Here is a 14176-nt window from a genome sequence, read left to right on the forward strand (position 1 = left end):
TCCCCAGCATATAAAGAAGAAATTTGGTATAAATTGTGGTATATTTTGCCATTTTATACACTCTTCTAGTTTTAGTCAGCGCAAGCGGGAAGACATTACCAGGTCACGGTAAGTACAACTCATTATTTTTTACTGGCGTTTTCTTCTAATTAAAAATCCCTGATTTTACAGAAAAAAAAAGATTTTGCAGAAAGTAATAACAGAATCATTCTGTAAATTCATAAAACATGATTTTTTTCTGCAATTTCACAGAACAGATCTGTTTAAAAAGGGGAAAAGTTATTTAAGGAAATTTATAAGGTGCCATACACCAAATACCCTGTAATTTTACATGATATAATGTAAGAATATACGCAATATGGTAAGATTACAGGTGTTCTCGAGACTCTGCTGCAAGAACTTCTTTTATTTTACGGATAAATTTTCTAATAGTGTATCTTGTTTCTTTCATAATTGCCATTTTCTTAATAACGGTTCACTTTACATGAGTAGGCAGTAAATATATATATCGTAGAGTTGGGTAATACTAAACTTTCAATAAAAACACATAATATTAGATAAATTTAGAGTAAATACTTATTTAGCTGGGGTTTTTTAATATATATATTTTTTTTTACATTTTTCAGTTTTACAATTTTATTTATTTGACATTTAAAAAAATATTTGAGAAAAAACGTAGTTTTATTAACTATGACTTAGTACCCGATGTAGGTTAAGCTTTGCTGGAAATTTATAAGGTCCATACACCAAATACCCTGTGATTTTACATGATGTAAAACATGGTTTTATTAACTATGACTTAGTACCCGATGTAGTTAAGCTTTGCTGGTAAATAATTTCTGTCATTTGTACACATACAGATATGTTTCTTGCATATCCTCCGAAAAATATCACTGTTTCAATCTATACTGGAAGTCATTTTGAATAAATTGCAAATCCATCTGATGAAGTTAAAATGTACTGCCTCTAATAATTAATTTCAGTTTCTTGACCAGAGAGTAAATATTTAAAGCGATACAAAGTTAGAACATCGCTGCTGTAAACCCTAGTGATCTACAGAGTGTACATAGTATATAAAAGAATGTCATGACTATTATATATAGTGTATAAAATTACACTATATTATATACAGTGCGTATCAAAAAAAAGTTTACACTTTGAAAAAGCTCTGGGAATTAAAAAATATACAACATGTGGGTAATTTTTTCACATATAATCTTGGGTTTGGGTCTCATCTATCCAATGAAAGTAAAAGTTTTGACAGAATGTTACACTTGAGTGAGCACTGACCATTTTTGTAAAGCTCGTAGAAATCTGTTTGCGCAGAAAGGCTTGTTTTCACGCTGTGTCTAGGAGAAAGGGTGAAATCAAACTTACCCTGCAAAACATTTCTCACACATTTCCCTTGCACTTTTAGTCAATTGAAATTAAACGGATACATTCAAACATTTTGTAACAGTTTTGCCACCCAAATTGGAATTTCAATACTTAGTAAGCACAACCTTTACCCTTTTTGTGCCAGCTGGATCTGAGGACATAACTGAATCTGAACAAAAATTTATATCAGACATCTCCAGCATTTTTTCACAAAGTTTTTATCATTTAAAGTGGGTTTACATTTCATTTTTCATTTAATACTTGTTTCTCCACACTTTTCCCAAGCTTGACAATGATTAAAAAAATGAAAATCAAGCCTGAGCCATTTCATGTAAATCACAGTTCAGTGTAAAGCAAATATCGTTACGATGGCCCTCGGTGTGTGGGGAGTGGGGTGGGGCGCAATGCACACTTCATTTCATTTTCATTTAGGTTTTATTTCCACAAATCCGTTATGTTACAAAACTTTGATATCTTGCATAACTAAGCTGAACAACCATTACACACGTAGGTTATATAAGTATAAATAGCAAGCATTCTTAATCAATACATATTAATACATGTTTAAGTATACATAAAACGGAAAAGTGGAGGAAACCTTAGAAGCAGAATGCTTGTAGATAAGGTTCCCTTTTTATACATTACTTTTAATATAATTACTTTAGAATAATACACGTGACAACATTTTATAAATCAAATTATACCGACAAAAACAACACAACACAGAAACGTGACAAAAGAAAGAAACGAAGAAATAAAAGAACAAAATAAATAAAACAAGCAGCTGCCATCCAACAGAATTTAAGAAAGTTCTTGATAAGCTCTGTGGACAAAAATACAATAGAGCATGCCAATAAAGAGCAATTCAGTTTGTTTCATTATATCGAAGAAGAAGCTTTGCTTTCAAGTGATGTTTGAAAATATTATAATTTTGTAGTTGCTTAAGTGTCATATCCAAGGAATTCCAAAAAACTGGACCAGTATATACTATCGTCCTTTTCCTAAGTACTGTTCTCAACCTATGCAAGTGAAAGAATGACGACTGTCGGGTAGGATAAGTATGCAAATGTTGATTCTTTTGGAATAGTGATGTAAAAGCATGAGGAAGAGCATTTGAGTTCAATTGAAACATAAAACACCCTAAAAAGAAATTATATAAATCATGCACCTTTAATACTTTATTGTTGAAAAATAAAATATTTGTGTGACTTAACCTGTCAGAATGGCAAATTATTCGCAATACCCGTTTTTGAAGAATTAACAATTTATCCAGTTGGTAATTAAACGAATTACCCCATGCAAGTATACCGTAGTTCAGATAAGGTAGAATAAGTGTTGAGTACAAACCTTTCAAGATATGCATAGGAAATGACGATTTTAGTTTATTGATTACCCCAACATTCCTCGCAAGCATTTTACTTAAATTCAAATTATGCTCTTTCCAAGAAAGTTTATTGTCAATAATAAGACCAAGAAATTTTAACGAATCAACTATATTTATAACAGTATTATTAATGTAAACATTACCGGGTAACTGTGCAATAGAATTACTGAAAAACATACCTTGAGTTTTATTTATGTTAAGGGAAAGTTTATTAGCGCATATCCATTCTGCAACAAGTCTGAGTTCAATATTAACTGTTTCTAATAGGATATTTGGGTTTTTATGGGAAAAGAAAACGGAAGAATCATCAGCGAATAGGGTAAATGACAGGACCCGAGAAGAGTTTTGAAAGTCATTCATATACAAAATAAAAAGTAAAGGTCCAAGGAGGGATCCCTGAGGGACACCGCAAGGTAGCTGTTTAAAAGACGAATTAACACCCTTAATAGAAACGAATTGAGACCTTCCTATGAGATAGCTTCTAAACCACTCCAAGGCCTTCCCACGAATACCGTAATGAGAAAGTTTATACAGTAATATTTGATGGTCAATGGTATCGAAGGCCTTGGAGAGGTCCAAAAATATTGCAAGTGTATGACAATGATCATCATTAGCAGAAGCAACATGATTAACAAATTGTAAAATTGCATGTATCGTGGAATGTTTTTGTCTGAAACCAAATTGCGAATCTGCGAAAATATTATTACTTACAAAGAACGACATAGTACGATAAAAAATAAGTTTTTCTAGCACTTTGGAAATTGACGATAACAGTGATATTGGCCTATAATTATTGGAGTCTAAAGGATCACCTTTCTTCAATATCGGAATAACTTTAGCGATTTTCATTGCGTCCGGTACGACACCTTGACTTATAGATAAATTGAAAATGTGCTCTAGAGGTTCAGTAATTTCATTTATGATATGTTTCAGCAAGAAATTACTAACTTCATCATATCCCATACTTCGCTTGTCTTTCATATTTTTTACAATTCGTAAAATTTCTGATGAATTGGTTGGATTAAAAAATATTGAATTCTGATTTTTGTTCTTCAAAAAATTATGAAAACTTTTTTCTGCGTTAGGAATTTTCTTAGCCAAATTTGATCCGATGTTTGCAAAGTATTCATTAAAGTGATTGGATATAGATTCATTCTCATCTAAAACTTTATTTCCCTCACGGATTTGGGTTATATCTTTAATGAGACTCCTCCTATTCAAAGCATTATTTATAATACCCCATGTTTCTTTTATGTTGGACCTTTTCTTTTCAAACTGATTACAATAATATTTCCTTTTCTCAATCCGTAAAATTCTTGTTAATGTATTTTTATATCTATTATATTTCTCACGACGTTTTGGAGTAGGATTTACTCTAAGTTTGTAATACATATTGTTTTTTCTGTTAATGGATCTCAGTATAGACTTGGAAACCCATGGGTTACGAGGTTCATGTTTGTAATTTGAAAACTTACACTTCTCCGATGGAATACACTCATCGAGGGCGTCTTTTAGAATGTTATTAAAATTGTTGTAGGAGCCGTTAATATTATTATTATCCAACACCTCTGACCAACTTGAAGTTTTGAGTTTCTCTTTTAAATTATCAATTTTAGGAACCGTAAATTTCCTTATCATTTTTAAAGGAGGAGGCAGTTTTGTAGTACCTAAAAAACTATCAATTTTGCAGTAAACTGGACAATGGTCCGAAATATCAGAGAGTATAATTCCTGATTCTACCTTAATGTGATCAATATTTACAAATATATTATCAATAAGAGAACAAGAGTGTGACGATAACCGTGTAGGTTTTGATATTGCAGGAATAAATGAGTAAGAAAGCAATGTGTCCAAAAAGTCACGAGAAAATTGATTGTCTTTACATTTTATCATGTCAACATTATAATCACCCATTAAGATACAATGTTTATTTTGAAGGAGAGGATGAACAAGTAAGTGCTGGATTTCGAGTAGAAATTCGGGGTGACTAGAAGATGGTGGGCGATAAATGGTTCCAACAATAATGTTCTTCTTGTTTTCAAGAACTATTTCAATGAAAACTGCTTCCATAGTTTCATTCATGATATTGAGGTCACTAAGTACATTAAAGTTAAAATGATCAGGAACGTACATTGCAACACCCCCTCCCCTCTTATTGACACGATTATTAAATACGAAATTATGATGTGGTAGAGAGTATAATGAGTGAGGCTTGTCATGCAACCATGTTTCCGTAAGGCCGATAATGAAATTACTGGCATCAATGTTGTCCAGCAGTAAGGTTAAATATTCAAAGTTCTTACTTAAACTTCGGATATTCAAATTCAAGAAATGCATATCGTTTTTTATAGTGCTTTTATGCATACGGATAAATTGATTTTGAGTATAGTATTTAGACTCATTTATAGCGTGAATATCATTGGGATCAAAATCAAACAGCATTTCATCAAATTTCTTATTAATATTTTCAGAGATATAATTTTCATATGCAGTATTACATAAAGGATCATGATCAGCAGTTTGCAACGAATTAAACAGAATGTCCAAGTCAAGGTCGTTTGTTTCAGCAAAAGGTAATTCAGCCATTACAGTATTCATAGCTCTTTAATCTCAACAATAAATTGCAACAAAATATGGAAATAATAAGACATTGTTGGCTAGCTGCATAACAAGAAATAAAATCAGACAAGAAACTTAAAAAGGTAACATGAAAACAAGACATAACAAGAACATGGAACAAAACAATCATGTTTGGCAGCAATATTATTGGAATAACCTGCGCTAGGTCCTGAATTCAGGATAAAAAAAAAAATGCAACAAAAACACTTGGTATACCTAACAAAAAATTATGCAAGAGTTGGGCTCGTAACTGTTAGGATTATCTGATGTTAAAAGCATCCAGCCCTATCATTAATATATAATTATAAAACTAACTGCTGTACAAACGTACTTTAAGATTTAACTGAATAATGTTGAAGTACGACAAAGTGAAGTCTGTACACTTCGAAGTGTTTTGGGCTAGGAAACATGTTGAAAAGGTAAAATATATATTCAAATCAATTTTAATAGCTAAATTCCATGTGTTCTTCGTGATTAAGGTCTACTTTTATTCGCATAACTATTTCAAAGTTCTGCGCAAATCATTTTTCACTAACTTTTCAAAAGTAAGTGGTGCTCACTCAAGCGGAAATATTTTTCGACAGTTATAGCGTCATTTGCTTAAATGGATCTGTACCAATGTGAAAATGTGGAAAAATCCTCAGGATATTACAAATGTATAATTTTACAGGACTTTTTCTAAGTGTAAACTTTTTTTGATACGCACTGTATAGTGTATAGTATAAAATATGAGCATTTTTTAACAGTATGAATCATATTTTTACTATATTATGTGAACAAAGTGTGAGTACTCACGAGATGTCCCCTGTATGAATAAATCTTCAACATGTTCACACTGAATTTTCACATCAACTCTGTGAATCTCATCTTCAAATAGTCCACTATGTGAACACAGTTCTAACTCTCACACTGTTGATGTGTCCACAGTGTACATATATCTTCACCACGTTGTGAACTTTCACATATAACTGTGAGGATCGCATCTTAAAATGGTCCATAATGTGAACTCTCACCTTAATTGCAGAGGGGTCTACAGTGAGAAAATATCTTCAATCTACTGTTTGATTTGAGCATTCTAAAAGTATTAATCGCAATTTTACAAATTCCATTATGTGAGCACACTGTGAAAAATTACACTGTAGAGGTATCCACAGCGTAAAAATAATAATGACGTTTTATTTACCAAGGGTAACCACTAAATAACATGATTATGTTATTACCCTTCTCTAATCTAAATGCTGAGTGCCTAGCAAGAAGGCAGAAGGTCTCATTTTTAAAAGTCTTTGGTATGACTCGACCGAGGGTCGAACCCACGACCTCCCGTTCATGAAGCGGTCACTCTGCCACTGAGCCACCTAACTGTGAATATTGTAATACTGTGAATCACATACAGTCCATTTTAACCTTACACACTGTGAACTCTCAAGCTGTATGCGTTCTTTCCATCATGGCTTCCATATCTATGTGTTTATAAACTTCTTTTTTTTACCTGAAGATGCGTGCTTTCACTCTGTGCCTCTTGGCCTGTATGGCCGTCTCAGCCTACGGCATCGCCTCCTACAACACCGCTACAGAGAAGATCGAGAACCGATATGTAGTGGCAATTAAGGTAAAGCAGTCTGAGTTTTCACATAGACAAGCACGACGAACTCTAGAACACAGTAAATGTATTGAAAATGTCAGTCAAATGACAAACAGCTGAGAGGGCTTTGTCGAAAATTGGTAAACCTGGTGAAAGTTTGGTCCCAAGTTTCGGAGCTGATGTAAAATTGCAAATGTGTCGTTTGTCCCGAGTTCAGGACGAAACTAGTGTTCTGATTGGCCAATTTTCGACAAAGACTTCTTGGTTGTTCATTGTCATGAAGAGTATTTGATAATGTATTTTATGTGTTCTTGAAAGCATTCTGCATCACATTGCGATAACTGTCTAATAACAAAGAAATATGTACAATCGAAGTTTTCCAACATACTTTACCCAACACAGTAAACAGTATGTTGCCCAACATTTTAAGTGTGTATAACACCTTATCCTTATAAAGTAAATAAGTAAATATACTTACCATCAGCTTACGTAATAAAAGCTTATTCCCTTTTCCAGATGGCTTGATATTTAAGGTATTGTGGTTGTTGCTTGTACCGACATATGTTATGACGTAAATTGTAATACAGCTCATTATTCAAATACCATTATCACAAATGATCACATTTCAAATAACCCAAATACCAAGTATTAGACTGAGGAAATATTATTTGGTTTTATATCATGAGTTAATCCTTTTTCATTATAATTTCTTTTTTTTATTTGTTCATTTAGAAATTAATTCTCTTGTACATTTGCTCACAGATTCTCTTTGTGTGTGTGTTGTATATGTGTGGCACACACTGCATATCAAACAGACCTTCCACCAATCTCCCAACAGCCACATACATGTTAAAGTTACATTCTTAAAATGTTGGGCAACATACTGTCCACACAACAATTGATTAAAATTTTCATCCAACTCTGTGTGTAGTTTTCACCCTAATCACACAATATTGGTTTAAAACTACCCAGAATTTGATAAAGTTTTAACCAATTGTTCTGTGGACAGTGTGTTGCCCAACATTTTTAAGAGTGTAGTATTATGTTATTATGTAAGAATCTATTCAGCGAATCAAATTATAAGCTCGAAATAAACATCTTGTTCCTCGATTGAAAAATATATATAATAGAAAATTACTTCAATAAAATGAGCATTTTTCAGTGTCATCTTTTCAACTTAACATTCTTTAAAACTGAGTAAATTAGATCATTAGGTAAAAATAACGATTCGACTTGGCTTCCAACTTTGGGGCACTCGCATTTATGAGACAACCAGCTGACTGCCGAAGGGTCACCAAGTCTTGTTCACTAAAAACGAAGTAGGGCCTATTATCGATCGTGAACATTTTTCTGAAAAAAAATCAAGAATCGTTATTTCAACGCCCTCTCCTATTTTCTCCCTTTACAAAACCAGGATGACATCGAAGTAGGTGATTTTGCTGATCGTCTCCAGAAGGCTCTTAACACTCGTCGATTCAAGCTTGGTAAGGTCCTCAAAGTCTTCCGTGCTGTCAAGGCTCTCTCTCTTGAACTCAGCGATGAGGCCGTCGACTTCGTAAGTAGCCGTATTTCTTCCACGACAATTACATGTATATTTTACAGGGAGAACATTTGGCATACTCTAGCCTATGGTGTAGCCTAATCTGAGCACTGAATTTATGATGTATCATTGTAAATAGTGGGTCCGACTCCAAACTGACATATGATAGTCCCATTTGCGTACATATGGGCGGGTCATGATCAAGAAAAAAAAAACATAGAAAGGAAAAGGGATGAAATATGATATCTTCCTTTTTAGAATTAAGTAATATCTACCACACATCTTTAGCCCTATAAGTACACTCTTAGAATGTTGGGCAACATACTGTCCACATAACAATTGGCTAAAAGATACCAAACTCTGGGTAGTCGGTTTTTAACCAATACTATGTATAGTTTTCGCCCAAAGAACACATTATTGGTTTAAAACTACCCAGAATTTGATAAAGTTTAACCAATTGTTTTTAGAACCGTACGTTGCCTAAAATTTTTAAGAGTGCCGGCTTTGTTTGACGAGACCCATTACACCGTTCCATGAAGATTATCAGAAATCAGTTCTCAGTCACTTAAACCAAAGATTCTATATACATCTCAGTCAATTTAACTAAGGATTGATCAAAGCTGAGAGTAAAGTCAGAGTCAAAATCTTTCATGAAATAGTGTCGAAACGTCATATTAGAATTATGAATACATCAAAAACAGTCTCTGGACTACCGTTTTACCCGTTTAATCAAATTTACACTTTATAATGTAAAACCTTTTTTTTCTTCGATGTCATTGACAGGTTCGTCGCTTTGATGGAATCGTAACCGTTGAGGAGGATGGTGTTGTCCGTGCCCAGGCTGTCTCTTCATGGGGTCTTGATCGTATTGACCAGAGGGATCTTCCTCTTGATAACACCTACAACTCAATTAGTAAGTTAAGGGGGAAGTTCACCCTTGCAAAACGTTTTTTTAAGAATAGTAGAAAAAGTATTTAAAAATTATTGCCGAAGGTTTGAGAAAAATCCCTCAAAGAATAAAAAAGTTATTAGAATTTTAATTATTTAACTTTGACGTCATATTCGAGTAACCTTCCTACACATAGTTTGACAAAAATTCAATGAAATGTCATTATCTCTGAAAATTTTCAAATGGCTTTTTATTGTACCTGACATTACAAATCCAAAACTTAAGATTCAAATAACTTTCTTAATGTTTAATGGATTTTCCTTAAACCTTCACCGATATTTTTATTATATATTATTTCTGCTATTTTTACAACAAACTTTTTTCAGGGTGAAGTTCCCCTTTAAACTTCGCGATTTAGTTTCAACAAAATATGTTTGATTGAATAAAACTTAAGTTATTATCGAAGTTACACCAATGAAAGTGACTCCATACCGATCAAATGATGTCAATGGCATACCTTAGTTCGTTTTGAGTTATTTTCTGAACAAAAGAATAACACTAATGATAGCTGGTTACCAATGACAAACCTTTACTCCAACAATGTTTCCCTACCCACGTGGCTATTTGAGATGACTGGTAATCTTGGGTTGGTAAAGGAAAATAGTGCAGGGAAGATTGTTTGGCAAGGGTAATAATCTTCCTCACATAGCAAATACGAAAAAAAATATAGATATTTATTCTTATTAGAAGATATCTTTTTAAAATACTTGACAAACTGTGTATCCGTATAAATGAAATTGTGCTATTACAAAACGCGATCTCATTTTGGAAAATGATAACGTAATGTCACAGACTTTTGGTGAGTTTCTATTTGCTTTATCCAATATCAATCTCTTGCGAAACAGACGACGGATCAGACGTCAACGTATACGTCGTCGATACTGGTATCTGGAACACCCACAACGACTTCGGAGGGCGTGGCTCCATCTTCTATGATGCTCTTGGAGGCGATGTAAGTCTTCTTAGTTACAAAGTGCGGTTGGCGTATCCCCCTCTCATGTACACTTCCGATAAGGGATAATAAACAAAATGGTACCCAATAGCGTTTATTTAGTCAGACTACGCCTCATGAATGTTCATGAATATTCATAGAACAGAATATAGCGTAATTTCCAACGCATCGATCAGCTCGACTGGTGTGGCGGGATCAAGACGATGCGCTATTAATTGCGAGTTTACTGCGGTTAAGATCATTGACCAGGGCTCCGTAACACAAAGATTAGCGATCAATCGCTAAATGAACTGACCAATAATGTTACACGCGGAGTTTGTTTAAAATTATGACCAGAACCAATCATTGCGGTTCTTTTCTATTTGCAATTCATCGCAACCCTTTTTGTTACGGAGCCCATGTTTGGGTCTCGCTTTGAACGATATTTCAAAGTTGTCTTTTTATCAAAACTGAGACAAAACTCTGAAAAAAAAAACAAGTCCAAGATTTGTAGTCTGATTCAAAGTCTTCTGAACAGAGTGAGCCCTTATCGTAAGTGGGGTAAAATAAGCATGACGTTGATGGGTGATATGATAGGTGAAGAGAAGATGGGGGAGATAACTGGGGAGGCGCCAGGATATTTCACAGGAAACAAGTCGTCTTTAGGGTGACGGCATTTCTTAATTCAACATAGGAACATGAAAGTCTTCCAAGACCGAGATCTTTTGACATTCTTCTTTCTTATGTTTCCTTTCTCCCTTTCCTCCTTTTTATTTTTATTTCTCCCTTTTCAATACTTTAAAATATTAAATGGTGCGGTTACCCCTGACCCAATTTGGCACCTCACCTGGGAGAAAAAGAATATCATTTAAGACCAACACCAACATGACCAAGGTACTTTCGTTTCAAAAGGTATGGATGCCTAATGATATTGGATGTGAAGAAATATGTATGTAAAACGTTTTACGAGAAATACAGTCATTCCTTACATCTAATAAAATGGCAGAATTAGTGTAAATGTTGATAATCCGCATAATAATGTATTACGATTTGATAATGAAATCAATTTTTGTCCTGTCTGCTTTTCGACCCATCAACTAGGGTGTTGACTGCAACGGACACGGAACTCACTGTGCTGGTACCGTCGGAGGAACCGAATACGGAGTGGCCAAGAATACCAACCTCTTCGGCGTCCGTGTACTGAGCTGCCTCGGATCTGGATCATACAGCGGCATCGTTGACGGTAATACTGACTCATCATCATCGTCACCACCACTACCATAAACAAAAAAAAAGATCTTTAAAATTGTTATTGTTCCGGAAAGTTGAATTTCTTTCATGCTGAAATAGTCTTTGGCTTGAGACACCTATCTTCTACCATGGAGTTTGTTTTGCCAGTCCACTCTTTCTATAGCTGTACTATGCAAAACATATTTATAAACAATTAACTAAATCTAGAGAGGTCCCTTTACAAAAGATACGTATGTAATCAATTTTATGATAATAATGATAATAATATTAATAGTAATAATAATGTTAACGGTATATTCACCCAGGGTAGCCACTTCAGTTCCAAAAATTGTTCTCCCAGCGGGCCTTGCTATTATTATTACCCAGCGAAGCTAGGCTACCGATTCAGGTGCACACAGCTTTTCGAGGAATTATTTCCTGCCGGTACCCATTTGACTCACCTATAGTCCGGAGACACTAGACCAAGACTCTTCTGCATCGTATTCTTATCATTTATCAGGTATGGACTACATTGCCACGTATGGTAGCAAGCCAGCTGTTGTATCTATGTCTCTTGGAGGAGGTGGATCTGCCCTTATTGATCAGGCTGTCAGGACTCTGTACCGCAACGGCTTCGTGGTCTCCGTAGCAGCCGGAAACAGTGACGACAACTCATGCAACTATTCCCCCGCTCGTTCCGGCTATGTAAGTACTGAGGGTGCAGTGCAAGTTGATAAGATATCTCTGGGCATATCTAAAGCACTCTAAATGAATGAAGATTCTTTGATTACTTTCTTCCTCACAAATATAACACTTGGGGAAGCCAATGCACATCATTTTTATACCGATACACAGTAAATTTAGAGCCTTGTAACACAAAGGTTTGCGATGGATTGAAAAATGAAAGAATACTTCTGATTGGTTTATGATCGGTCTGATGACTAGTAAGCGAATGCAACAATAATCCTGATTGGGCAGTGCTTTTAATAACTGTTTTTAAACAATGAATGTTTCAAATCGAGCCCAGGGGTAGCACTGTAAGACATTTTTGGAAGTGTGTTAAAGCATGAAGTTGTCGTAATTAATAATAACGATTTGGGCAATCATCTACCATGTCCAGAGCTTGTACATACTGTATGACAAATATATCCAAGGTAAACGAGTTAACTTTTGTGATTTCTAAACTAAGCATCAATCATAGTTGTGAAATGACATTGAATAGCGGACTCTCTTTGGCTAAATACCCACCATACAAGGCTTTAAAGTTTAAACGTTTGTTTCGTTCTCCACCACACAGGCCGTAACAGTTGGAGCCACCGACATTAATGACGCCCGTGCCTATTTCTCCTGCTACGGCTCCTGTGTAGACATCTGGGCTCCTGGTGTGGACATCACCTCCACCTGGATCCGCTCCGACAGTGCCACCAACACCATCAGCGGTACCTCCATGGCCTGCCCACACGTCTCAGGTAATTTTACTGCACTTCAGTGCAATAATTCTGTGTGCTTTCAACTCTTATTTAGTTAGCATCAGCGTACCTGGGGGGGGGGGGCAGACTGCCCCCTGACGAGTCACAACCCATGCAAGGGACGTATCCCTGGCTCACTCCTTTGAACGTGAAGACTTTTTTTAATGCTTTTCAAATTTTTTGGCTGACTAATTTGCCCCCCCCCGTGGTACGCCACTGGTTAGCATCGAATTAAAGTAAACAAGTAGGTTACCAAGACCAACTGATTTGATGGTTAATAATTGAGAATAGTATAAGGTGAATAAAACAAATAAGGTCGACGTATCAAAAAACAATATAAGCATCACAGGAAAGAAAGTCTGAATATTCAGTTCTTTTGTTGGCATCACAGCGTTAAATTTGTATCCCCATTCCGATTTATTATTTATATTTTTGCAGAAATATGAATTTCCACCATTGTTTTACTTAGCATTACCAGACCTTAGTCTGAACGCATTTGCATTCTAACGATGTAACCATTTGTGATAAAGATATTGCATAAAGAGAAAACCGACTCTTCGACCCCCCCCTCCCTCTTCTCGATGAAGTCACTCTGCATCATCCCATAAAGGGGCTTTCACAATAGCTCTTTCGATCGTTTGCGATCACTTGGTCACTATATATTTTGCACAGAATCGCAACGGTTGTAAGCTGTCACACCGCCAACTGAAAGGGGCTTAACCTCCCCGCTATCCCTGTCTGCATTAATTCGCTTTCCATTCATTCTTTCATCTTGTGTTACTTCGTAATAAATTCTCCCAGCTTTGTAACTAATGATTCGTTTCCTCATGTCACTTTTCCCCCTCTCCTCATTTAGGTGTTATCGCTTTGATGCTCCAGGAAAGCCCCAATGCCTCCCCAGCCTCTGTCACTAGCGCCCTCCTCGGCAATGCTTCTGCAAACAAGATCAGTGACGTCAGGGCTCTCTCTCCAAACCTCCTCTTATATACCAACTAATACCCGATCCGCCCCATTTGTTAGATTATTTTACTAACTATCTGCCAGAATCTGTTTGGATATGTTTAAATGCTATAATAAATGCAAAACAATCCGGAC

General features: G+C 35.3%; 1 protein-coding gene across 1 annotated transcript; it reads left to right on the top strand.

Moving 5' to 3' along the window:
* LOC121424735 (aqualysin-1-like) lies at positions 1–14162 on the top strand. The gene is made up of 9 exons (XM_041620495.1): positions 1–108; positions 6876–6989; positions 8377–8517; positions 9286–9415; positions 10297–10403; positions 11484–11625; positions 12133–12317; positions 12910–13081; positions 13938–14162. The coding sequence occupies exons 2-9, from the start codon at positions 6876–6878 to the stop codon at positions 14075–14077; spliced, it is 1131 nt and encodes a 376-aa protein (XP_041476429.1). The 5' UTR covers positions 1–108; the 3' UTR covers positions 14078–14162.
* The last annotated feature ends 14 nt before the right edge of the window (positions 14163–14176 follow it).

This window comes from Lytechinus variegatus, chromosome 12 (genome assembly GCF_018143015.1).
Source record: "Lytechinus variegatus isolate NC3 chromosome 12, Lvar_3.0, whole genome shotgun sequence".
In the NCBI taxonomy this organism is placed as follows: Eukaryota; Metazoa; Echinodermata; class Echinoidea; order Temnopleuroida; family Toxopneustidae; genus Lytechinus; species Lytechinus variegatus.